The following is a 25,857-nucleotide window of genomic DNA, read 5'->3' on the forward strand; positions in this document are numbered from 1 at the left end:
GCCATATTTATGGGGAATTGGCGTAGGGTAGCGCCGCATGTCTTCTTGCTGTGCTGCCCTATGCGAATGTGAAGGGCTGAAATGCACAGTATTTATGAAACAGTGCATTTTCATCCTTTCACCCGGTGCTTCCACTGTTTCAGCAGTATAACGCCAACACAGGCACCCTTGCACTATGGTGCAAGGGTGGCTCCGTTCCATTCAGGATTGTTTTTTTGCAGGAAGGGGAAACTTGCTACACAAAAACAATCCTGAGAGGTTATTTTCAGCTTTCTGATGCAGCACACATTGAAAGTGGAAAAAACGAGGAGAAATAAAAATATTTCTCTTCTTTACGCCTCACCTAAGGAGGTGTAAGGTTTTGGCGCTACCCCAGGTTTATGTGATTTTGTAAATCTGGGGCTGCGTCAAAGTCCATGGGTGTTGCATGGGAAAACTCACTGCAATACCCACGTAATTCCTCCCTGGCGCAGAGTAAGGCAACGCAGCAACTTGCACTGCTCTGCCTTACTCCATATCTAGGAGGCCATGCAAAGCCACGCAAAGTGGCTTTGCTTGGCCTCATAGATATGGCTCTTCAGGCTGCACCGCCGAAGCGTCTAAAAAGTGACACTCCAGCAGCGCACGGGGGTCGTACATATGGTTTTCAGTTTTCCTACAGTGAGGACTCTATGACAGAGAACTGAGCCTTTAATGTGCAAATGACAAATAAGTGTCTGAGGGATCCAGGTATTGTTGATGTTAATAGCCAAGAAAACCTTTAGTGATAAATACATGGAGAGAATAGGACAGACGGGATCTCTATCTCACACTGAAAACAATCCACTCAATATACCTATCTATGATTGTTGTGCTAAATTGTTTAGGGGTCAGCAACTATGGCAAGAGTTAGTGGTGCTTTGTTGGTATATCCGGGTCAAAGTGATTCACACCTCGAAGATCTCTTCCACATGATCTTTGACACTACCGTCCCTTTCTTGAGGTTGACCTAAAGTGGTACTTCTCAGGATGCTCCATCCATTGCAAGATCTTCTTTCTGAACCATTCCTTGAGAGAGATGGTGATGTTCTACAAGAGGATCCGAGCAAATCACTATGTAGACAACTTCCTGCATCCCCAAAGCTGGCTGTGTCCTTCATATCATCTGCTCCTGAAACTTGGAAAGCAGCTGCATACCGTTTAATTTTCTGTGGTGTTTGGGTTTTGTAGTCTTCCACTCTGCAAAAGGCAATAAAGACATATATCAGACTCTTGGATCACAATCATAACTAGATTTTCCTCATTATGGCAGTTGCAAGACAGTGCATATGGCATCAGCAAAGTTTTTTGAACAAGTTAAGGCCATGTTGCTCATTTACTGCAGTACCTTACACAGAGGTGTTTGCTGTGGAATTTTGAAAAGGTAATATTACATTTTATCAAAATCAGAAAAAGAATTAAAATTGATCCAGGTCTCATTTTCTGAATGTGTCTTATTCAGCAAGCATCCAACAGTTTTCTAAACACATCTGAAATAGTTTTACCTAAAAAACGTTATTCCAAGAAGGATACTATATCATAAGAAAGGAATGCAAATGTCTATGCAAATATCTGAGCAGACACAGGTGATAGCCAACTGGGTGCTTATGTATAATTGGAAACTTGCGCTGATTAAGGTATTTGCTTGAAAGGTAGAGGTAAAATGTTTCTTTTCTTCAGTGCCTTTCTGTTGAGCTGTTGAAATGGGGTCTTTGGTTGGCAGTCAGATTACCTCCTGCCCAAGCGAGGACTCTCACTCTAGTCAGGGTAAAGGAGAATCACCCTTAGTTAACTCCCGCTCACCCACTTGGTAGCTTGGCACAAGCAGGCAGGCTTAACTTCAGAAGCAAGGTGTAAAGTATTTGTATCAAAACACACAGTAACTCAGTGAGAACACTACAAAATGACACAACACAGGTTTAGAAAAAATAGATAATGTTCATCTAAACAAAACAAGACCAAAATGACAAAAATCCAACATACGCAAGTCAAGATATGAATTTTAAAAGGAATAAGATTCTCAATCCGTAGAAAACAGTGAGAATGCTGTTATTGCACAAAAGTACCAGGGTAGCGTCAAAATAAAGCTGCACAGGCAAGTGTGCGTCAAGAAAGGCCAACGATGCATCGATTTCTCACTCACAAGCGCGATGTGGGTCCTTCCTCCTCCGGTTGGGTCAGTGTGCGTCATTTCTTCTCTCCTGCAAGAGAGCAATGCATCGATCTGGACGGGCACCTCGCGTTCGGGCAGGGTTTGCGTTGATTTTCGACACCTAGCGATGCTGCGTTGAAATCCGGTTGCACGGTGTCAAGAATCTGCACTGCATGGGGGCTTGCGTCGTTAACAGCAGCCGCTGCGGGTGTTGCGCATCGTTTCTCCAGCTGCGTTGCTTCGATCTTCCAGCCGCGATGCAGGTAGATCGTCGATTTTAGCCGTGAGGCTAGCAGCGTGTCGTTTATCAGCCTTAAGGCGGGTGGTGCGTCGAAAGTGTTCCCACGCGGTGGTCTTTGCGTGGATTACTGTCTTTTCCACCAGCTTCACCTTTCCAGGGCCCAAAGACAGGTTAGGGCACCATGTGGCAGGCAGGACTCTCAGCAGAAAGCCCAGGTGCTGGCAGAGAGAAGTCTTTGATGTACCTGAGACTTCCACAACAGGAGGCAAGCTCAGTTCAAGCCCTTGGAGATTCTTCACCAGTGGACAGTCACACAAGAGTCAGTCTTTGTCCTCTCTCAGGCAGAAGCAGCTACTGCAGGCCAACCCAGCAAAGCACAGTCATAGGTAAAGGGGCAGTACTCCTCCTCTAGCTTCCAGCTCTTCTTCTTGGCATAGGTTCCTCTTGGTTCCAGAAGTAATTTGATTTTCATGGGTTTTATGTGCTCTTCTTATATCCGTTTCTGCCTTTGAAGTTAGGCCTACTTCAAAGAGAAGTCTCTGTTGTTTTCAAGATCCTGCTATTCCCAGGCCAGGCCCCAGACACACGCCAGTGGGTTGGAGACTGCATTGTATGAGGGCAGGCATAGCACTTTCAGGTGTAAGTGACCACTCCTTCCCTCCCCTAAGCCCAGATGGCCCATCAGGATATGCAGGCTACACCCCAGCTCCCTTTGTGTCACTGTCTAGAGGAAAGGTGCAAACAGCCCAACTGTCAACCTGACCGAGACAGGGAATCCACATACAAGGAGAGTCACAGAATGGTTTAAGCAAGAAAATGCATACTTTCTAAAAGTGGCATTATCCACCACACAATCTAAAAATTAACTTCACTAAAAGATGTATTTTTAAATTGTGATTTCAGAGACCCCAAACTGTACATGTCTATCTGCTCCCAAAGGGAATCTACGCTTTAATAATATTTAAAGGCAGCCCCCATGTTACCCTATGAGAGAAATAGGCCTTGCAACAGTGAAAACAGAATTTGGCAGTATTTCACTGTCAGGACATGTAAAATACATAAGTACATGTCCAACCTTTAACATACACTGCACCCTGCCCATGGGGCTATCTAGGGCCTACCATAGGGGTGCCTTATATCTATAAAAAGGAAAGGTTTAGGCCTGGCAAGTTGAATGGGCAGTTTAAAACCGCACACACAGACACTGCAGTGGCAGGTCTAAGTCCTGTTTACAGGGCTACTAATGTGGGTGGCACAACTAGTGCTGCAGGCCCACTATTAGAATTTGATTTACAGGCCCTGGGCACCTCTACTGTACTTTACTAGGGACTTACTAGTAAATCAAATATGTCAATCATGGATCAAACAAAAACAGCAAAAACAGAGTCCAGCACACAGAAACAACCTGGGAAGTAGAGGCAAGAAGTTAGGAAAGCCCATACCAATGACACCATTTCTAACATGAGCTTTTGGTAATAAGATACCAGCTTGTTATTTGGAAGGGTCCCCTACAACAAGTCCATAAAATCAATGAATACCAATTCTGTTTTTGGGATGAGCGTGTTGTAGACACACACTCCTAATAGTAAGTCAGAACCTTACATATCAATGTTTTGCAATCAGAATACAGTCACAAACATTGGAAATTTATCAACACCTTAAAAGAGATGGTAACCCATTTGCAAAAGGGAAGGGGCCTAACTTTGAGAAAAAACATTTTTAAACTGCACCCAGTTTCTTTTAGGGAAAATAAACTCCATTAAAAAAAAGTTTAACTTATTTACAATCAATCACAGACATGGTGTCCTGCTGATCCCTCAATTAACAGCACCACTGTGATTGTGGCCAATCAGATATAGTCACTATTTGCGACCTACCTAATATAATATTACTGAGATCATTTCATTAAAAAATTAACTGCTTGCAAAAATACTGTTGCAAATTGAAAGCAGTATTTTGCAATTAGTAAACAATACATTTTCCCCAAAGTTTCACCCTTAGAAATGCAATTAAGAAGTGATTGATTGTGGGATGATGTCTAACATACTTTCCTCTATGCTGAGGTTATTGACAGATGGTTGGCCAAACTTCAAAGTGATTCTTTATACAAGTGGGAAAGTATGATTGGGATAGGCAGGGAAGACAGAAATGTTAGCAGTAAACACTATAAGTTTATATCTCATCTCATCAGCAATAAATGAAACAACAAGGGGTTCCTCTGAAAGAGACAAAGAAATTAATCAAAATACAGGGAAAATTTCATTAAAAAAAAAAATAAATAATGGGATGAAAGGGCTTCAGAAGAAGGCTTGTGATTTTTTCCCTGAAAATGACATCAACAAAGGGTTTGTGGTGCTCAAATCACCATCTTCCTAGCTTTCAGGAACAGGCAGATTTTAATCAGAAAACCACATTCTTCAACACAATTTTGGCATTTTACTTGGACATACCCCATTTTTACTATTTTTTGTGCTTTTAGCCTCCTTCCAGTTAGTGACGGAAATGGGTATGAAACCAATGCTGGATCCCGGAGAGCAAAACATTTATAACATTTATAAAAAGTAGACAAAATTCCTAATTCAGCAAGAGTCATTTTTGTAGATCCTACAAGGTTTTCCTACAGAAAATAACAGTTGAAATTAAAAAAATATTGAAATTGAGCTGAACAAAACAGCCATTTTTCTCCACAGTTTACTCTAACTTTTTCCTGCGATGTCGGATTTGTAAAACCAATATACTGTTACGTCTGCTGGACTCCTCCGGTTGCAGGGATATATAGGGCTTGTAGGTTTATCAAGAATCCTAGGTACCCAGAGCCAATAAATGAGCTGCACCTTGCAATGGGTTTTAATTGTATACCGGGTTTACAGCAATTCATTCGGTGAAATATAAAGAGTGAAAAATAGGAATCAAGAAAACCTTTGTATTTCCAAAATGGCAACCAGATAAGTTGTTGAGAAGCAGTGGTTATTTGTACATCTCTGAATTCTGGGATCCCCATAATAGCATGTGAATTACAGGGCATTTCTCAAATAGACGTCTTTTTTACACACTGTCTTACATTTGGAAGGAAAAAATGTAGAGAAAGACAAGTGGCAAGAACACTTGTTCTACTATTTTGTGTTCCCCCAAGTCTCCTGATAAAAATGGTACCTCACTTGTGTGGGTAGGCCTAACGCCCACAACAGAAAACGCAACATGGACACATCACATTTTTACCTTGAAAACGGACTTGTTTTTTGGAAGGTGTCTAGCTGCGGATTTTGATCTCTAGCTCAGCCGGCACCTAGGGAAACCTACCGAACCTGAGCATTTTTGAAAACTAGACACCTAGGGCAACCCAAGATGGGGTGACTTGTGGGGCTCTCACCAGGTTATGTCACGAAAAATCCTTTACAAACCTTAAAAGTTGGCCAAAGAAAACACTTTTTCCTCACATTTTGGTGACAGAAAGATCTGGAATCTGAATGGAGCCACAAACTTCCTGCCACCCAGCGTTTCCCCAAGGCTCCAGATAAAAATGGTAGCTCACTTGTGTGGGTAGGTCTAGTGCCCATGACAGGAAATGCCCCAAAACACAACGTGGACACATCACGTTTTGCCAAAGAAAACTGACGGGTTTTTTGGAAAGTGTCTAGCTGTGGGTTTTTGCCTGTAGCTCAGTCGGCACCTAAGGAAACATCCCAAACCTGTGCATTTTTTTAAACTAAACACCTAGGGGACTTTACGGTGACTTGTGGGGCTCTCACCAGGTTCTGTTACCCAGAATCATTTGCAAACCTCACAATTTGGCCCAAAAAAAACTTTTTACTCACATTTCAGTGACAGAAAGTTCTGGACTCTGAGAGGAACAACAAATTTCCTTCTACCCAGTGATCCCCCAAGTCTCCTGATAAAAATGGTACCTCACTTGTGTGGGTAGGCCTAGTGCTCGCGAAATGAAATGCCCCAAAACACTATCTGGACACTTCAAAATTATCAAACACAAAACTACCTTTTTTTGGGGGGAGGGGGCACCTGCGTTTTTGGGCGTGCGCTCAGCAGCCATACAGGGAAAACTAGATACCCGAGGGAGTCCAGGGAAGTGTGACTTGCATGGATCCCCCAGTGCTTTCTTACCCAGAATCCTCAGCAAACCTCAAATTTAGCTAAAAAATAAAATGTTTCCCATATTTCTGTGTGGAATCACCGCACCTGGCCAAATTTTCTATGACCCGATGTTCCCCTCAGTCTCCCAGTAAAAATGATACCTCACTTGTGTAGGTGGGTCAAGTGCCTGTGACAGGGAAGAGCCAAAAACATGTTGAAATTGAGGGGGAACCAAAGCGGGTCCAAAAGGGCAGTTTGGAAAAAAAACTTCTAGGCTGACAAGTGGGGCAGAATTGTTCTCCGTATAGATGAGACAATGCTGGGTTGTAGGAATCTTGTGGATTCCTGCAGATTCCGGAAAGTTCCATCACAAAAATGTGGAAAAAATTTGTGATTTCGAGCAAAGTTGGAGGTTTGCAGGGCATTGTGGATAAGAAAATGGTGCGCATGTGAAGCACACCACCCTGGACTCACCCAGATGTTTAGTTTTCAGATGTGTCTAGGTCTTGTGGATTTTTCTACCTGGAAGCGTCCCAAAGTCCAAAAAGTGAAGCCCTCACCATTCCAAGTGGGACGATTGTGAGAGTTAGCCAAGCTCTCATGGCCCAAACATAAAACCAAAACAAAAAATAATCAAATGTCCTCTTGCTTGCTGTGGGATAAGATGTTTTAGTGTGTCGGGGGAGAGCTGGAAGACTATTAAGGTAGGGGCATAACTATGCCCATACTGGTTGGTAGCCACCACCCCACTATTTTCTGTTTTTTAAAATTCCCTAGCATCTAGTAGACTTTCTGCCCCCCCGGGGTGTGGATCAGGGGCAATTGCCCCATCTGCTCACTGGTGGGCAGACAACTTTAGCCCATTTATTTGGGGGTGGGGGTATGGCCATACCCCTATCCTCTTATTTTGAAAATAAAATCTTCCCCGGTCTCTGGTGGGCTTTCTGCCCCCCTTGGGGCAAATGGGCCTTCCAAAAATAGGCCTATCGATATGGCCAACAGTAATGTGCCCCCGTGGGGAGCCACCTGTGCCCAAGGGGCTGCCCCCCCAAACAAAACACACACATACACACACACACCAATCCCTGGTGCCTAAGTGGTTTCAGCCTAATAGAACTAGGCCTATCTGCCCCCCAGGGGAGCAGAAATAGCCTAAAATAATTTCCCCCCCCCAGGGGAGCGACCCTTGTCTAAGGGGTCGCTCCCCTTGCGTGAAATTGCGTGAAATTGGTGCAAAAAAAAATACCCGGGCCTAATAAAAACAGGCCGATCTGCCCCCTACGGGGGTAGGAATGACCTAAAATAACTTTTCCCCCATTGGAATGACCCTTGCCTAAGGGTTCACTCCCCTTGCGTGAAATTAATGCAAAAAATAAATATCTCAGGTGTCGAGGCCTTAGAGGCAGATTGGCATAATAAAAATAGGCCGATATGCCCCCAAGGGGGGAAGAAATGTCCTAAAGAGAATTTTCCCCCCAGGGGAGCGACCTTGCCTAAGGGGTCGCACCCCACATATAAAAGAAAAGAAAAAAAAAAAAAAATGATCCCTGGAGTCTAATGGGATCGCCTAATTATAATAGGCCCATCTGCCCCCAGGAGGGGCAGAAATGGCCTAATAATAAATTGCCCTCCCCCTAGGGAGCGGCCCTTGCCCAAGGGGCTGCTCCCCTTATTCAACAATTAAAAAAAATAACAAACTTCCTGGTGTCTAGTGGCATTTCTGCTGCCCGATCGCATTGTGATCAGGCAGCAAAAATGGTGAATGAGACATGAAAGGCCTTTCCTCTCCTTTCATGCCTCTCTCACCTCTGCCATGTGATCGGAGGAGAAATGCTTTAAAATTTCTCTTCTGATCTTCCAGCGCGGAGGGTTAGGCCTCTGATGAGGTCAGTGCGCGATCGCGCTCACGTCATCAGATACCACGAGGGGTTAGGGGTGTGAGGGTGGGGAAGCAATTCCCCTTCCATCCCTGCCCAGGGGAGGGCAGTGCAAGGCACACGGGGAGCGCTAGCGCTTTCCCCGAGGGCCCCTATCTAGCCGTAACGGTTACATCCTGGGCACCTCAGCAGTACTGTCCAGGACGTAACTGTTACGTCCGGTGCACCCGAGGGGTTAAAAAAGGAGAAAGACTCTCTTAGTTGTGACTTTTATCTACCCATTTCATTGATGAACTCTGATACCAAACTATGGGGCAGATTTAAGAAAAGTGGCGCTGTTCCCAGTGACAAAAAAATTACACCTCTTTTCGATTTCTTTGCATCATTTTTTCAACCACCCCCCCCACAGAGGAATGCCACCCTTGCATACATTATGCCAGGCAAAGGCATAATGTGGCTCAAAGGGTTACAAAGTGGTGCAGTGCATGCATTGGGCCACTTTATCATCTGGGGCAGCATTTTCATTTAAAAAATGATGCTAATTTGACGACATTATGGGGCTAGGGACTTTTAAATCTGCCCCTATATACATGGATTCTGGCCAACAGACTTTCATCCATCATCACCTCTGTGGTTGATCAGGTGCAGCATAGCTTCATCCCTGCACGGGCTACCTTAGCTCATATCAATCTTGCCATTTGAGCCCTGAAGGTTGAGCAAGAACGATGCAAACCTGTCACGATGATCCTGTTGGACGCAGAAAACATGCTGAACAGGGTCTCCTGAGAATTTTCTATGGGTGGTTGTGTGTCGAATGGGCACGGGTGCAAGCTTTATATCTCCTGTTAAGTCCCAATATCATTCATCGTCTCAAATTGTCCTGTTGGGACAGATGTCTGACAAGGTGAGTATCGATCACGTCACTAGACAGGGATGTACAATATCCTCTTTGATTTTTTCCCTCTAACTCGAACCATTCATTGAAAAGCTCAAAGCAGCCGGGTCCATTCCAGCTTTGAAGATTAATGAGTTTTGCTCCAAGGTATTACCATATGCAGAAAATATTGACTTAATGACTTCTTCTCCATCTAAGGCTCTCCCTAATATATATAGATGTAACCTAATTAAAATGAAAATTTTGTTGCACTTTTTATATCTATTTCACACAATTTTGCTTCTCTTACCTAAAACCTTTCTTAGGCAGATGGATGCCAGTTGGCAAATCTTTATTTGGCAATGTAAGAAGCCACAGTGTGCTATTCACTACCTGAAGCTCCCTCGGGAGATGGGAAGCATGGCACTACTGAAGCTCCCTCTGGAGATGGGCAGCATGGCACTACCATGACTTTGATTGTATTTTCTTTCCTCTTTCATGTTGGGACTCCCTGTTGTAATGTGGTCCGGGAATAGGCAGCTGGAAGATCTCTATCCAATTTGTATTCTCAGCTTGTAAAATGAACTTGCAAAGGAGGTTGTCAATACTATGGGGCTCATTTACGAGCCCCTAGCGCTACAATAGCACCACTTTCAGCGACACCCTGGTGGCGCTGTGCCCATTGCTATATATACAAGGCAGCGCTAAGCCACTTTTTGTGGCTTAACATTGCCTTTAAAATATGGGCCCCTCCAATGCAGTGTTCTGCAGCAGAGGGTCGTACAATGGCTGTTGCTGTAGGCGTTCCATCGCAACAGCCATCGCTTTTGCTTTTGAGTCTGCCCCAGATATATGAGAATTCATAAACCTGAGGCAGCACCAAAAACTAACGCTACCCCAGGTGTGGCATTAGCATGGAACAACGAGGAGAAATGCTTTAATTTCTCCTTGTTTTTGCTTTTTCTATGTAAGAGCAAAATGCAATGAATAATTGTTTATGTGCAGGAAGGGACACAATTTCTCCCTTCAATGCAGGCTGCTAAATTTAGAGCCATTGCTAGGGGAAACTAGGGGTGTGTCGTATTTTTGTTAATAGCGTGCATCCCTGCATTTCTGAAGTGATGCAGTGTGACACTGCCAATTTTGGCACAGCGCCGCACTGCGCCTATTCCTCGTAAATGAGGTCCTATGTATTTTAAACATACCAGATTCAAGACCCTTGCGTATTTGACAAAGTCTATTGATATATATTTAGTCGCTGTAAAAGCTCCAGGCACAATTATTACACAACTATTACACTACCACCTATTATTCATAAAGGGTATATTCAGATCTGGAGGTTCGCTTGCATTGAACAGCTGGGCCATTTCTATTTTTTAGGGCACTTTTCTTTCTTTTGAAGAACTACAGAAGCAAACGGGCATTTATACGCTACCTTGAGGTCCCTGAGTATCTTTGTCATCCGTCCGCCTCAGCAGTCTGCATCTATCAAAATCCATTCTTATGTGCTTTTGGCAATGGATTTAAGCGAGGTTGGATTGCTACTTTTTACCTCATATTGCTGAGTAACACTCAAAAGCACATTATTTTGGCCAACTGGCTGATAAGTGGGCCAAACGTTCAACCGTGTCAGTTTCCTCTGAAAATATTAGTTTGTCGAACTCATTGGCTCAGGAAGCTCTCAATCTGTCTCAAGTCGACTCAGAGTTTGTTCGTTTAAAATGCGTACTTTACACCGTACCGCACAAAAAGGGATGCCGGACGCCTTCCAGTTGTTTCTGATGTCAGGGATCGGATGTGGGCACCGCACGTTTTTTCTACTTGTCCCTCACTGTGTTCCTTCTTGTCTGTGATATTTGGTCAATTAAAAACTTTGATGGATCTTGATGTCCGTTATGACCTCAAATCGATTTTGCTTGGACACTCTTATAACATACCTCTTAATACTTGGGGTATTTATTTTTTTGCTCTCACGGTGACCAGGCTGAGCATCACCCGGACCTGGCTTAAAAGAGATCCTTCGGATTCTAAGGCTTGGTGGCAGGAGTTTATATTGTTGTATGGCCTGAAGTCAATTATTAGAAAGACAAATCCCAATCGTTGCAAGTTGAGTAAATTATGGTTACCGTTTAGGAGAAAGCTGACTTTTCGTTTACCCAGCTACCCTCATGAGATTCTATAGGCGTTCGAGATCTCTGATATGTGAACATATTTGAAAGAGCTTAATCTTAGATCTCTACACACTTGATGATAAAAGTATGGGGTTTCTTTAGAAGGGCTTTTATGATTTTCTATTTTTTCAGCCTAATGTTGATGTATATTTTTGAGATGTTTGCTACTTCACAAATAAAGAAAAAAAGACAATAATACACACAGACATATGCACTATCGTTACTGACTTGCCGAAATATTAAACTGTCCCCTGTTAGGCCTCAGATACCCCTCTGATCTGTGCTGCTCTTAGCATTCAGACACGTTTGGTCCCGCATTTACCAGTGGGGGAAAATATAACAATAAATACAAAATTACAAAGGATAAAAGCAGTACAGATTTGGCCATAATTGTGCATGGTTGAAATAAGTAATTCATTGTAATACTTGAATAATTAATTTTCTAGATCAATAGAATAATTAACATTTCATGTTTTAATCATAGAAGCAATGTATTTACCGAATGTACCATCTGTTCCCCATCCCATATTCCATTCCGTTAAACCCTGAACGGGGCCAAAGGCAGCGTGGTAGTTTCTGTTCCAACATTACTGTTGTGGCAACCACCTGGAAAGAAAAGAAAGGAGGAACTCAGAAGAAATCAATGATTCTTCTCTTTTTTCAAATAATCTTTTTATTGGCCTTTTCAAAGCACTACATACTGTACACTAATAAAGGAGAATAGGAGGCCAGTAACTCTGGCCAATTATACACTTATGATGAACTCTCCCACAACCAACCCTAACCAACCCCTCCCACCAAGCTTTGCCCAATTGACATTATACATCACACAAGCATATCAGGCATAGAGTATCTATCCACACTACCCGTAATGTCAATGGATGATCAAAACACAGGTGTAAGCACATGTCCCATGTGTATTATCATTATCCGTAGACTGAACCAGATATCACTCATGCTGTTCCCCCCTCCCCCCACCGACCCGGCGTAGCTTTGAATATCACGCTCATCTGCACAGTGAGTTATGACAGAATCAAGTAGCCTTCTACACATTCCATCGTTAAATGCTCTACCTTTGGGTGAATATTTGCTTTCTAGAATGAAAAACAGCAATTAGGGTACAATAGCATAAATCTTTGGTTCAATACCGCTGGCTCTATACTGGCATTATTGGTGATGACTGTCTTATTTGCTTTATGTCATACAGTATCATAATTTCTTTAACTGGTTTATTGGGCAACTGAATAATCATTTCACCACACATTCCTTCCTCAGTTTCAGGATTTACCACATAATTCTGGATTTACCACTATCTTGCTGTGCATATGCAAAATGTAGTCACTCACGATGCCCGTAGGCAGTGGATGACGTGGGCTGTCCCATTGTCCCATGCTGATAATACAATAGACCAATGTATGGAGAGAGCTGACTGAAAGTCTCTCTTTGTATGCATGTATCTATATTCATACATACATAAAGGGGCTTTCAGACAACCCTTTTTAGCCATTCTTCTATACGCACAGCTGTCAGAATAAGAGTCTATTTCAATGCTAAGGCTAGAAAGCCAATGTCTCCCTCATGCATATGTACTGTCAGCCAACTTGTATTGGTTATTCTAACTTTACTAAAATAATTCAAAGGAAACAAGAAATGCTAGACCAATTGGCTTTGCCAAAGATTGTTTCAATTAAAGTCCTCCAGAGTTTTTCAATAAACTACATGATTTAGTATATAGATTTTTTTTAACAGAAGGAAGAACAAATGAAGCAGGAAAAAGGGGGCAACGTTTCCAGAAGTTTATTGAAGTCCACTTCAACATCATGTTCTACTGTAGCTAGGACAGCAAATTATATGATCTTATAGCTGCTAAGCGTTCTGCGTTAATTTGCCCTTTTCAAATACAGGTCCTGGAGTTAGAGTTTTTAATGGATGTGTGCACTTGAATACATGGTTGAGTTCCGTTCCCTACAAAGGATATGATGCACCTAAAGTAAAAAAAAAATACTGTCCTTAAAATGAATAACCATCCTGAATTCAATAGACATGACACCTCCTGTTTCAGGGATATCGCAGCCCACTTCTCAGCACCACCAGCCCATGACGACAAACGACCCATAGGTAGGCACCGCTGGTTCAACAAAACGTGTCGGTCCCTAAACAAGCGCTTAGTTCAAGCCATTAAATCCAAGGACCCCACCGCCATCCGCGTAGCTAGGAAGTCCTATAAATCTGCAATACGCAACGGCAAGCGTGACCAAGAGAATAAATGGTGGGCAGCACTCAATGACGCTGTGCACAAGAGGAACCATAGTCTGTTCTGGTCTCTGGCAGCGCGAGGCCCTGAAACCAGTGGTTTGGACATCACAACCAATATTGCCCCGAAAGACTGGGTAGCTCACTCTAGTAGCCTGTACTCCCCTGACCATGATAGCCCCATCCCTGTTTGCACGGGCCCCCACCCAAATCCCTCATTAGCACCCACCACCGCAGCACCCCTGTTGTTTTCCCAAAGTGACATAACCTATTCCCTAAGCACCTTAAAACGCGGCAGGGCCCCTGGATCAGACTGCGTCCCAGCAGACCTGTTCTCAACAGACCTAGCATCCTGGTCAAGATACCTCACCATTATAGCAAATGCAATAGCATCTGTGGCCCCAATTCCCGAGTCCTGGAAAGTGGCTATTGTTATCCCAATCTTCAAAAAGGGCAATAGATCACTTCCTTGCAACTATAGACCTATCAGCCTAATTGACTGTGTCCAAAAAGTCTTCTGCCACTGCCTCCTAGGAACGATCGAAGAATGGATGACTGAACGCGATATCCTTAGCCCCCTCCAAGCCGGTTTCCGGAAGAAAATTTCCACCACTGATCAAGCCCTCAGATTCCTATTATTATATTGGAAAACAGTGCTCATTGGTAAAGGCAGCCTTTACGTAGCTTTTGTGGACCTCAAATCTGCTTTTGACCTAGTACCTCGCAACAAACTATGGGACACTCTCTCTCAGATGGGAATCCCAGAGCACATTCTTGCTATACTGATACGACTCCACGAGGACAACTACGCACAAGTCAGGTGGGGCAACAGGGGCCAACTCACTGATAGAATCCACGTTTCCCGGGGTGTGCGGCAAGGTTGCGTCCTTGCCCCGACCCTCTTTTCCCTGTATATCAATGAGATCGTCCCCTCTCTCCTCAGACTTCAGGCTGAAGCACCTTCACTTGGCACCCAAAAAATCCCAGTCTTACTCTTCGCCGATGACACTCTTCTGATATCCAAGACCCCTAGCGGTCTAAGGAAACTCCTTGCGTGCTTCGAGAAATTCTGCTCATCACAGGGACTCGAAATCAACGCCTCGAAAACAAAACTAATGACCCTCAATCCCCACAGATCTTTTAAAGGGAAGTTTACTTTAGAGGGCTCCACACTTGAGAAGGTGGGCATCTTCAGCTACCTGGGTATAACATTCACTGACAACCGGGGTACTACTAAAAAACTTTCACCTCTCACACACAAAACCAATTCGCCCAGCATTACAGTTATACGAAGCCCAGGCCGTCTCCTCAGCGCTTTACGGGGCTGAACTATGGGGCTATACAAAAAACCCAAGACTTAACCACCGCTGAAAACAACTTCCTGAGAAACCTTGTGTCCCTTCCGCAAAGCACCCCACTGTTCCCCCTTTTCGAGGACCTCGGTATCAAACGCATTGGACACAAAGCCCGCCTGCGACCACTGCTGTACTGGCGGCGTCTCTGGACCACCCCAGAGCTCGACATCTTCACTGAAGCTCTACAGGTCATTCTAAAAGTAGACCATCTTCACAGAATCCCCTGGCTACGACACATCAAGGGTTCACTGTACTCACTTGGGGTCGATGATCTCTGGAACTCGCCAACCATGTCCAATTTCCCCACATTAAACAAACTAAAGAAACCATATTGGCAAATGGCAAATTACGAAGACACAAGGGCTGCACTCCACACTACACTATCTTGTGACTTTGCCAACCTAAAAGAGTCATGCAAGTACAAAGCTTTTTGGGACCTAATCACGGTCCCGAGGGAAAGGAAACTGTACTTCCAGCTCCACATTGGAACACTCCCATTAAGGTCTCTCACCAGCATCTGGTCACACAATGAATCAACCGTATGCCCAGCTTGCAAAGCCCCTGTCAAGAATCTCCCTCACGTCCTTTTTGCCTGCCCCGCGTACATCGCCCCCGCAGGAAATGGCTGGCCCCGGCATGCAGACTACTGGGAGTCCGCAGCTCTGCGCTAGCCCTGAGAATCCTCAGATCAGACACTAGGCCAATGCTAGTGATCGCCGTCGCCAAATTCCTCGGAGCTAGCTGGCTTGTTAGAGGGAAAACCCTTCTGTATAAAGACTCCAACTAAGACCGTCCCATCGCCCGGTGCGAGCGCATTTTATTCCATTTTTATTCCACTTTTTCCATTTTATCTTATCTTTTACTCCCTTTTATCATTATATTTATTTGTAATTATCATTTTGTGTATTTGTTTGTATTTATTACTGCTTGCGCTTTTTTGGCTCCTGTAGCCGTAATAAAGCTCCTTTGAATTGAATTGAATAGACATGTCGATAAGGAGTATTAGACGTTTGTATGGAGCTGATCCATAGATTTTCAGTTAATTTCAGAAAAAGCAGCGGTAATTCGAGAAATTGGGTCCACGCATGTGTGTACCTACATATTAGCGTGAATCGACTGGAAATGTCCTCTGCCAATCAGAATCCCAGAAGCCAACCTCATCTTTTAGGTTAAACCCAGAGAAAGCCAAATTCTTTAACACAGTATTTAAATATTGAATATTGGTTGGATCAATAAAACCACTACAAACATCTCCTACTCTAGGGGTGTCAGGCAAATCCTTTGGCTTTACCATTGCCACAATCTCAAATGAGGGATAAAAGTACCAAAAAATGCTTGATTTAAACTTCAACTGTAGTAAGAACATGCGTTGGCCTTCTTAGATCTTTAAAAAGTTTTTATTTTTGCTCCCTTCACACTGCCAGAAGACTGCAATTCACACACTCATAACATCTCGGCTGGGTTACGCCAATGCTCTGTACTGCGGTCTCCCAGAGTTCCAACTTAAGGGACTCCAGGTAGTACAGAACGTGGCAGCCTGACTTTTTGGGGGGCTCAGGAAACACAATCACATTGGTATACATCTAACGGAATTGCACTGGTTACTTATCCGGAAGAGTCACGTTTAAGGTGCTTGTGCTGGCCCAGAAGAGCCTTTTATAAGTCAGGTCCTCTCTACCTGCCCAACAGACTAGCACACTATGATCCAGTGAGAGTGTTGCAGTCCTCCGATGCTCTGCTGGCTTTTGTGCCAAAAACAAAATGAAGAAACGGTTCCTGCCACCTCTAGGTGAAATGCTCTTGTTCCTCACATGAGGGCCACTAGGGCTGAGGTTAAACAATGCCTTAAAACTTGGCTTTTCAATCCTTGCTTTAAAATAACTTTCTCTGACCAGTGTTTTTTGTTTCAAATCATGGTGCTGTGACACTCTGTTTAGTAGCTGCCTCTACCAAAACCTCAAATAATAATATAATAATAACCTGATAGAGGAGATTAAATCTTCCAGGCCCACTATTTCCTGGAGGGTTTTGACCATGCAATTAGGTTATGCTTTTGTCCTTGTGCAATGGAAAGGGAGTAACATTCCACTCACTAGGATAACTCACCACTACACCACTCAAAGGGAGTTTTCCACGAAGTGTCATGTATAATCACCGAATTAAAGTAAAATAACCCTGTTACACCCCTTCTAATTGACCTACACTTACACCTCTTACACTCACTTGTGTTATCCAGTGGCAAACAAATCTTTGAAGTTTCTGCATGTCACATAATAACCATTTGAACCCAACAAGCCCACATCCACAATTTACTCTCTGCAGCAGATGGCTCGCACTTGATAAGTGCAAAATGTTAAATATTTCTTTAGATCCAAGACATTCTCTTGATAGTCCTCAAAACTGTAGAATCCAGGACGTTATAATTAAATACAATGAATAAATAAAAGTGTTGCATAAAGAACGCTTTATCTTTAGGCTGGATTTACAAAGTTTTTCCGTGCATTTTGCACTTGGGGAAATTCACAAAAGATAACCGTGCTTGCAACAAATAGGAGAATCTCTTTGCACCCCATGTATTCAATCCAAATTCAAAAAATCTGCGACTGAAGCCAAGTCTAGGCATGCTTAATAGACAGATCTGCGTGTGTCCCTCTTCTACAGAGAAAAGCGCATGTCTCTACACTTGGCACATTTCTCCTTCACCTACTGCACTTTTGGAATTTTATGTATTTATTTGTATGTATGTATTTATTCATTTTTATATAGAGCACACATTAACAAAAGGTTCAAGAGAGTCTTACAGTAGATATATACCGTTACATGGACAGTTACAGAGGATTCACAATTACCAAATATTACCAACAATAGTTAAATAAGGACAAAAATTTCAAAAATGGTATATCTTTTCAAAAAAATAAATTTATATTATAGGCTTTTGGCACTTGGAAATTTCAATATCAACATCTGTGCGCCTTCCATATGTGTTTTCCCTTCTCTAGCATTAGCACAAAATATTTTAAGTGGATTTTATGAAATCGTCTAAATTTGACGCCTAGAATTATACACCTGAGTGTTGAAATTAGATCCTTGTCTACAACAGCAAGGCGCTAGTATATGTAAGTGTAAATAACACAAACGCACCATTGACAAAACCACTGCAAAGTGAGCAGTAATTATTTTTTTCCCTAATGCTGTGTTTCCTGACTATTGCATTGCTACTGAACAGACAGCACAACTGTCAATTGAATCAGCTCAGGAATAGGACCCGTTGACCTCTTTGAAATGTATCCTGTACTGAATAGATATTTATTGCACGCATAGGGGTCATTTACAACATGACCGGAGCTTCACTTTCAATGACGCTCCTGTGTCGAAGTGCCCTTTTCATATTTACAAGGCAGCGTTTAGCCACTTTTTGTGGATTAATGCCGCCTTCTAAATATGGGCCGTTTGCACGCATCACTTTGCATAAAAGGGGCGTGGAATGGGTGTTGCTGTGGGTTTTCCACTGCAGCATCCATTGCATTTTGATACTGCCCCAGATTTAAGAGAAATCGTAAAGCTGAGGCAGCGCCAAAAACTAACACCACCCCAGGGTTGGGGGTAGAGTGGCGCAAAGAGGAGAAATACTTTTATTTTTCCTTGTTTTTGCTTTTTCTATGTGAGCTGCATTCTGCAGCACACATAGAAAAAGCAAAACACCAATAATGACTGATTATGTGCAGGAAGGTGTCCCTTCCTGAACATAAACAATCATTAAATAATGACCATTTGCTTTTTCTATCTGTGCTGCATGATGTAGCACACATAGAAGTAACAAATCGCCATTATTGATTGTTGATGTATAGGAAGGGACACCTTCCTGCACATAAACAATCATTCCCTGCAACACAGGCTCCCTTGCACTATGCTGCAAGGGTGCCTGAGTTGGCGCTAAGCAGCTATTTTAGCACCAGTGCAGGGGGGAACACGGTTTCACCATATTACCATATTCTAGTAAATACGGCTCATCACTGTGTTCTGGAAATGACGCAGTTCGGCGCAGCAAAATTGCTTGCTGCACCGAGCTACGCCATTTTCTAATAAATGAGTCCCAGAGTACATCAGAGCTCCGCTAGATCATAAATGAAGTTAAGCACCAGAGATGTGCTTCTGTGGAATCAGTGGATATAGGCTAGCAAGGTAGGCTGAGCTTTTCACATAGGCACTGGCTTAATTAAGAGCGACCAGGCTGCAGCCTCGTTTAAAATCACGGGTGGGCTAAATTGCAGGCCTTAATTTTATCAAGTTTCGCGCAGTTTTAATTTAAAGACCATTATAAACTTTGCCAAGTTCATGAACTTTGTGATACTGAAACCAAGGAAAATCGGGAAAAATGCTGATAAATGTGTGTTTACTGAAGAGAAACCCTGGTTAAAGTAAAACCCATAATTAGCCTGTAAATTGCTACCAAAAATACACTTGCTTTGCAAGTCTCCGACAACATCTTTGTTTTGGAAAAGTTGTGAAGGATTCTTTGAGATGTCAGACACATTCTAATCCGGCAAACTGTTATGAATTGTGGCAGTGGAAGAAAAGTGGAATGAAAGCTTCCAATTTCGCTTACTTGTGTCCTCCAAAGCTCATCTCTCTCATTAGATACGCGCCAGTGAGTATCCCCCATCATGGCGATGAGTAGGTTGAGCATGAGTAGTGTTGCGATGACTGCGAAGGCACAGTACACGAGGCTGAACATGAAGGGGAGGTTAACACTGTAGTTTGCTGGTCCATCAATGAGACTCAGAAACAGCTCAAAGGTACTGAGGAGGGCCATGGGGTAACTCGCAAACTGCCCTAGCTTGCCAGGGTCCTCTGTTTGAAAAACGATGTAAAAGGCTGAAAAAAAAGAATGTGGGAACAATTGAATCGCTGTAGGATTGTACAGTACTTTAAAAAAATTGCATCATCATGATTTATTCACAGGAATGCACACGAGACTTCAAGTTGCCAACAATTATTGGAATTTGAGTGAGATGGAAAAGCAGCCTACATCTATTTTGATGTCCATTTTTGAAGATGCACATTGAAGACTATGAATGAAAGGGTGAAGGAACAAATCCACATGTATGACATTTGCAAATTCTGAAAAATGGCACTGTCTTATTATCTGTTCCATTAACGTGACTGAACACAGAGCAGACACATCGCAAAATCTCATCTTTAATTAAAGTGGAATTTCAGTGCAGTGGCACTATATTTTTTTCCATATATTTTGAAGGCATTCTACGACCGACCAGATGGCAATGCTCATAATACAAATGAAGTAAGTTGTAAGAAAGACCAAAGCTTTTCAAATGAAAGTGGTTCTTTGACTCTCTTTTTTCAAAAATTGCGCTGGGAAAAGGTGTTTTAGGAGTTCCCCTTTTTCGTCCCATGCACAGTTTTCTTCTCAATAATTTTATTGCAAATCTTGCAGTGATAATATGAAAGATGCCATACAAGATCTCATCTATGATGTAACATACGGAGCAATAAGCTGTGCATGGCGAAGGTGCAAGTTATAGTTACCTTAGGTTGTGAGCTATAGTTACTTGAAGGAACTCTAACTATAACTGCTAAATTTCTATGGTTTTGTGCAAGTAAATTGAGAACCTAACTATAACATCCCTGTAACCTTTGTTTTTTTCAGTGAATTTCTATGTTTTTTTAACATAAAGTAATTTTAGCTATTATACGGTATTCCAACCCCTTTGGCCGTGCTCGGCGGGGGTTGGTCGCAAGTCCTGGCCTACGACCAGGCCTTGCAGCCAAGCACTTACAAACACCCAACCCCGCGCCACGCATAGCCTTTGGCCGTGCGCAGCACAAGTTGGCTGCAGGACCTGTCTCTGTCAGTGGCTATGTGATTGGGTGCATGAGTGTCTGAGTGGGTCTGAAAGTTGGTGTGTGAGTCTCTGGGTGGGTCTGAGTGGGTGCATGAGTGTCTGAGTGTGTGCAAGTACGAGTGAATGAATTAGTGTATAAATGAGTCAGTGTTTTTTCTTTCAAATGTTTTCACATTTGTGAATATCTTGAGGATAACTATACCAGGCATGGTGACGAAACCTTATTTGAAACCTATATTTTGCCCCTAAAACACACCTCTTTCACACCCCTGGGTCCAAGGTACCTTCACCCTGACCCTTTATGCCACTTTCAATTTGGATTTTCACCCCGAGGACTGTATTCTGCGAAATAAAGTGGTAGCATAAATATCTAGTCAGGTTGCGGACAGCTAATTGCAGCGCTTCTTTCTGCATGAAGTTATTAGCAAAGTATTTTCTAAGTAATCGTGGCCAGAGCTACACAAATTTATTTTCACTTCAATATCTCAAAAACTACTGAACTGATTCACACCAAATAAGCTAAAGCGTGATCTACGTACCAAAAGCTAGCTTTCTGCCGAATTTAGTGTTATTCCGTCCAGTGGTTCGGTGTTGTAGACATGTCTAAAGGTCCTATGGGAATTATCATGAGAAACGCAACTTATTTTCACCCCCCTCTTTTTCAGCCCCGCTTGACAGATCACCCCAAAACTTTCCATGAGCAACAAGAGTCACCGCAAACTCTTTTTTGGGAAAATTTCATGATGATTCGTCAAACGGTTCCAAAGATATAATCAAGTCAAAAACACTTTTTCCATGGAAACATGGTCCTACCTGTAACTACCTGGCACCAATATAGCCACACGTTGCCCCCACAACTAAAGGAAGGCCGGCACTCTGTGGTACAGTGTGTGTTTTATTCAATCAAAAAGGGAAACTACGTCATGCAAGTGCAATTAAGTGTAAACTAAAAACAATTTTTGTAGACAGACATCTTGGCTAATCACATAATAGTTGTGATTATCAAAAAAGAGCAGCATGAACAAAAATTATAATTCATTCGAATTGTTCAGCAATACGCTCGCCAGCATTGCAAGTATGTAAATGGGCTATACACTCCTCACCATCCAATCATAATATAGTCTTACGCTATCACACACACTAAAATGCTTAACCATCAATATGATTATACTCATAATACAACATACGCTATTAATGACAACATGTCATAATATAGGGGCATATTTAAGAGCCCCTAGATTCTTCTTGTGCCACATTAGCGTAATTTTTTTACGTTAATGTGGCCCAACAAGACCAAAAGAGCCACGCCACATTATGCATGCACCAGGCATAATGTATGAAAGGGAGCCGTAAAAAATTATTCCTTTGCATAATTTTTTTTGCCATTTTTTCAGAGCAGGCGTTAAAAGGGGACATGCGTTTGTTTTCAATGGGCCCCTATGTACTGTTCAGGGTTAGTGCCAAAATGTAGGCGCTAACCCTGAACAGTACATCAATAGCGTTAGAAATTCTGACACTATTACCCCATACCCTGTGACATGGTGCACCATATTTTAAAAACCACGCACATATGGTGGTGGTAGTGGGGCACTAAGGGGTGCAAGGGAAGTGGCGCTGCAATTGGTGCAGGGCCACCTTTCTTAAATCTGCCCCTTAATCTTTCCAAGTTTACTTCTTTCTTGGTATCAAATCAATCACTTTATTCCAGGGGTCACCACTAGGTAGTTATAGCTAGGACCCAGTTTCTATAGCAAAAGCATTTTTTACTTGCCTATGTCTTTGGCGCCGGTTGATGAAGAAAAAGGAGGGTCCCAAACTGTGTTTTTTCCATGTTAATTTTTTAGGGATTTTGAACAGGAATAGGGGCTGAACCACTGGACACATTTAAACCCAATGGTGGCAGCAAGCTAGCTCTTGGTCCAGAAAGTGATCTTGGGGTTATTTGGTGTAAACCTGTTCAGTAGTTTGTGAAATATTAAATGAAAAATACATTTGTATATATAGGGACACGAAGGCTCCGCTAACCCACCCAATTAGGTGTTGAGATCTGATTGGCTGCCACCAAGGAAGTGTTGGCAGCCATCTTGGGTTTCAGCTTCAGCCGAGTCCCAGAAAAAAAGTACATTAAAAAAAAAATAACCAGGAACTCATGACGGGGTCCCAAACCTGCGGTAAAAATTAAAAAAAGAAAACAAAGCACAGTCTCCTCCACTAGTTTTAATAAAGCCCCCGGGCGGTCTGTTCTAGGGGACATGTTAAAAATAAAGGAGGGGCACACGGGGTCCCTCTCCTGGGCTTATTTATGTCATAGGGGTTGCCACCTCCTGAAGGCTAAATGAATGCAGGAGGGCCACACAGCCCCCCTCAGCCCCAGGCACTGCCACCTCCCTGGGACTTAATTTAAAGAATAAAGTGGGACTGTTGCGGACCCCTGCCCTGGGGACTACTACCTCCCTAGGGCAAAACAGCGTTGGAGGTGGGCCGTGCGGCCCCCCTCATGGAGCCATAGATGGCCCCTTTGGACTGCCACCACCCAGGGTGGCTCCCGCTATGTCCTGGGGTGCCCACTCCAGTGACATGGCTGTTTGCTCTGACTTGGCGGAAGCTTTGACAGCTCCAGCCAAGTCAGAGCAAAAACTCCAAACACTCCAACACTGTCAAACAGCTCTTGCTTGTTGAAAGCAGACTCTCTTCTATTAATTGAAGGTCAGTTCCGGGGGGATGGGGTCCCCATGGCCGAGATCGGCCCAGGGAGGTGGACTTCATGCCCCCCATGAAATTGGAGTGGGTCCCAAGGTATAGGGTCCCTCAGCATGCACTGCTAATTACCCTAGATATTACTGCACTTGTGACAACTTTTATAGCGTTAATTAAAATTTAAAAAAACTGCATGGCAACGGCGTGAGCTATAGTTACCTTAAGACACAAGTTACAGTTACTTGAAATAACCCTAACTATAACTGCTGAATTTCTATGGTTTTGAGAGAGTAAATTAAGAATTTAACTATAACATCCCTGTTGCCTTTGGTTATTTAAGTGAACTTATATATATATATATATCCAGTAGGTAGTTATAGCTAGGATCAACTTTTCCCAAAGACAAATTGTCTTTTGTTTTGCTAATAACTTTGGCGCCTTTTAACAAATCTTCACAAAATCTTCCAAACTAGTACGCAAGTTAGTTCAGCTGCTGTCTGAAAATTTTTAGAGTGATTCTTCAAGCGTGAGCCAAGAAAAAGAAGGGGATAAAAAAAATCTTCTCCCCCATTTGATGTCTATGGGGATTTTGCAGTCTTTAGACTCGGCTTCAATCCGAACACCTGAATGGAATTACACCTAGTTTGGCAGGAAGCTCGATCTTGGTCCTCAGATCATCCTTTTTGTGATTTATTGTAAATCTGTTCAGTAGTATTAGAGTTGTTAAAGGGAAAAAATATAGATATCTAGGGATGTTGATTCTTCGAGGATTCCTGGGTACCTAAGGATCCCAGCAAAAAGCAAGTCCCTGATTGGCTGGTCACAACCTAAAAGGACAGTTATAGCTGACATTTAGTTTCTTTGCTAGCTGGGACCCCGCTGAGAAAACGTATATAAAAATACACATAAGGGGTCAGCATAGAGGTATCCTAACTTCATAGGACAACTAGACACATCTCTAAGGGACCCCTCATGGGTAATACATTGTCCATTTTTTTTGTGGCTAATTTGCATACCCCCAGCGTAAATCCATGATTTATCCGCTGATCTAAAGCCCAATGTTCAAGAAAATTCACCCTCTCACATACCATATCCCCTGAGCACACATCCGTGGGCAGTGTAGGGTTGGATGCATGCAGGGGGTTGGCAGAAGAGCACAGCAGTGGTAGTATTAATGTACAGTATGTATATATTACTTTATGTTAGAAAAAACATAGACATTCACTGAAAAAGCCAAAGGTTACAGGGAGATTATAGTTAGGTTCATGTTTTACCCACACAAAACCATAGAAATTCATCACTTAGAGTTATACTCATCTGAAGAAACTATATATATATATATATATATATATATATATATAATATATATATATATATTATATACTATATATATATATATATATATATATATATATATATATATATATTCACAAAAAAACAAAGGTTACAGGGATGTTATAGGTAGGAAATAGATTTCTTTTTTTAAAACATAGAAATTCACTTAAAAAAACAAAGGTTACAGGGATGTTATAGGTAGGCGCACATTTTAAAAGTACAAAACCATAGAAGTTAACATGTTAGAGTTATGTTAGAGTTAAGTCAAGTAGCTATAACTCATGCCCTGAGGTAACAATAACTCGCACCCCGCCATGCACAGTTTTTTTATCAAAACTTTTACTGCATATATTACATTGATATTATCAATTATGTTGTCAAAGGTGTTTTGAGCGCTGTTATCTGTGGGGTAATTAGCAGTGCATGAGAAGGCACAAGGGCACAAGTTATACTTACCTTAGAGCACAATTTACAGTTACTTGATATAACACTAACTATAACAGGTGAATTTCTATGGTTTTATGTATTTAAAATGTGAGTCTAGCTATAACATCCCTGTAACCTTTGGTTTTTTTAAGTGAATTTCTATGTTTAAAAAAAATTCTATTTCCTAACTATAATATCCCTGTAACCTTTGTTTTCTTCTGTAAATTTCTATGTTTTTCTTAACGTATAGTAATTTTCATTACTGTACGTTAGTCCAACTACCTCCACGCATGGCTGCAGTTGGACTGCAGGACCCCTCAGGCCAACCCCCTATAATCACCCACCTTGTGCTGTACACAGCCTTTGGCTGTGCGTGGCAGCGGTTGGCTGCAAGGTCAGGGCTGTGGCCAGACCCTGTGTCCAGCTGCCCTAACCACCCAACCCCATGCTGTTCACAGCTCTTTGGCTGTGAACAGCAGGAGTTTGCCGTGGCCTATCTCTCTGG

At 42.6% G+C, this 25,857-nt stretch overlaps 1 protein-coding gene across 1 annotated transcript in view; it reads right to left on the bottom strand.

The window, feature by feature from the left end:
* Positions 1 to 926: 926 nt before the first annotated feature.
* The window catches only part of LOC138283554 (transient receptor potential cation channel subfamily V member 5-like), a 479,342-nt gene continuing 454,411 nt past the window's right edge, over positions 927 to 25,857 (bottom strand). Inside the window, exons 12-14 of the mRNA XM_069221494.1 lie at positions 19,637 to 19,905; positions 11,922 to 12,028; positions 927 to 1,218 (exon numbers count right to left, since the gene is read on the bottom strand). Coding sequence (XP_069077595.1) covers positions 927 to 1,218; positions 11,922 to 12,028; positions 19,637 to 19,905 — 668 coding nt within the window. The remainder of the gene's footprint in view (positions 1,219 to 11,921; positions 12,029 to 19,636; positions 19,906 to 25,857) is intronic.

The sequence above is a fragment of the Pleurodeles waltl genome, chromosome 3_1, assembly GCF_031143425.1.
Source record: "Pleurodeles waltl isolate 20211129_DDA chromosome 3_1, aPleWal1.hap1.20221129, whole genome shotgun sequence".
NCBI classification, from domain to species: Eukaryota; Metazoa; Chordata; class Amphibia; order Caudata; family Salamandridae; genus Pleurodeles; species Pleurodeles waltl.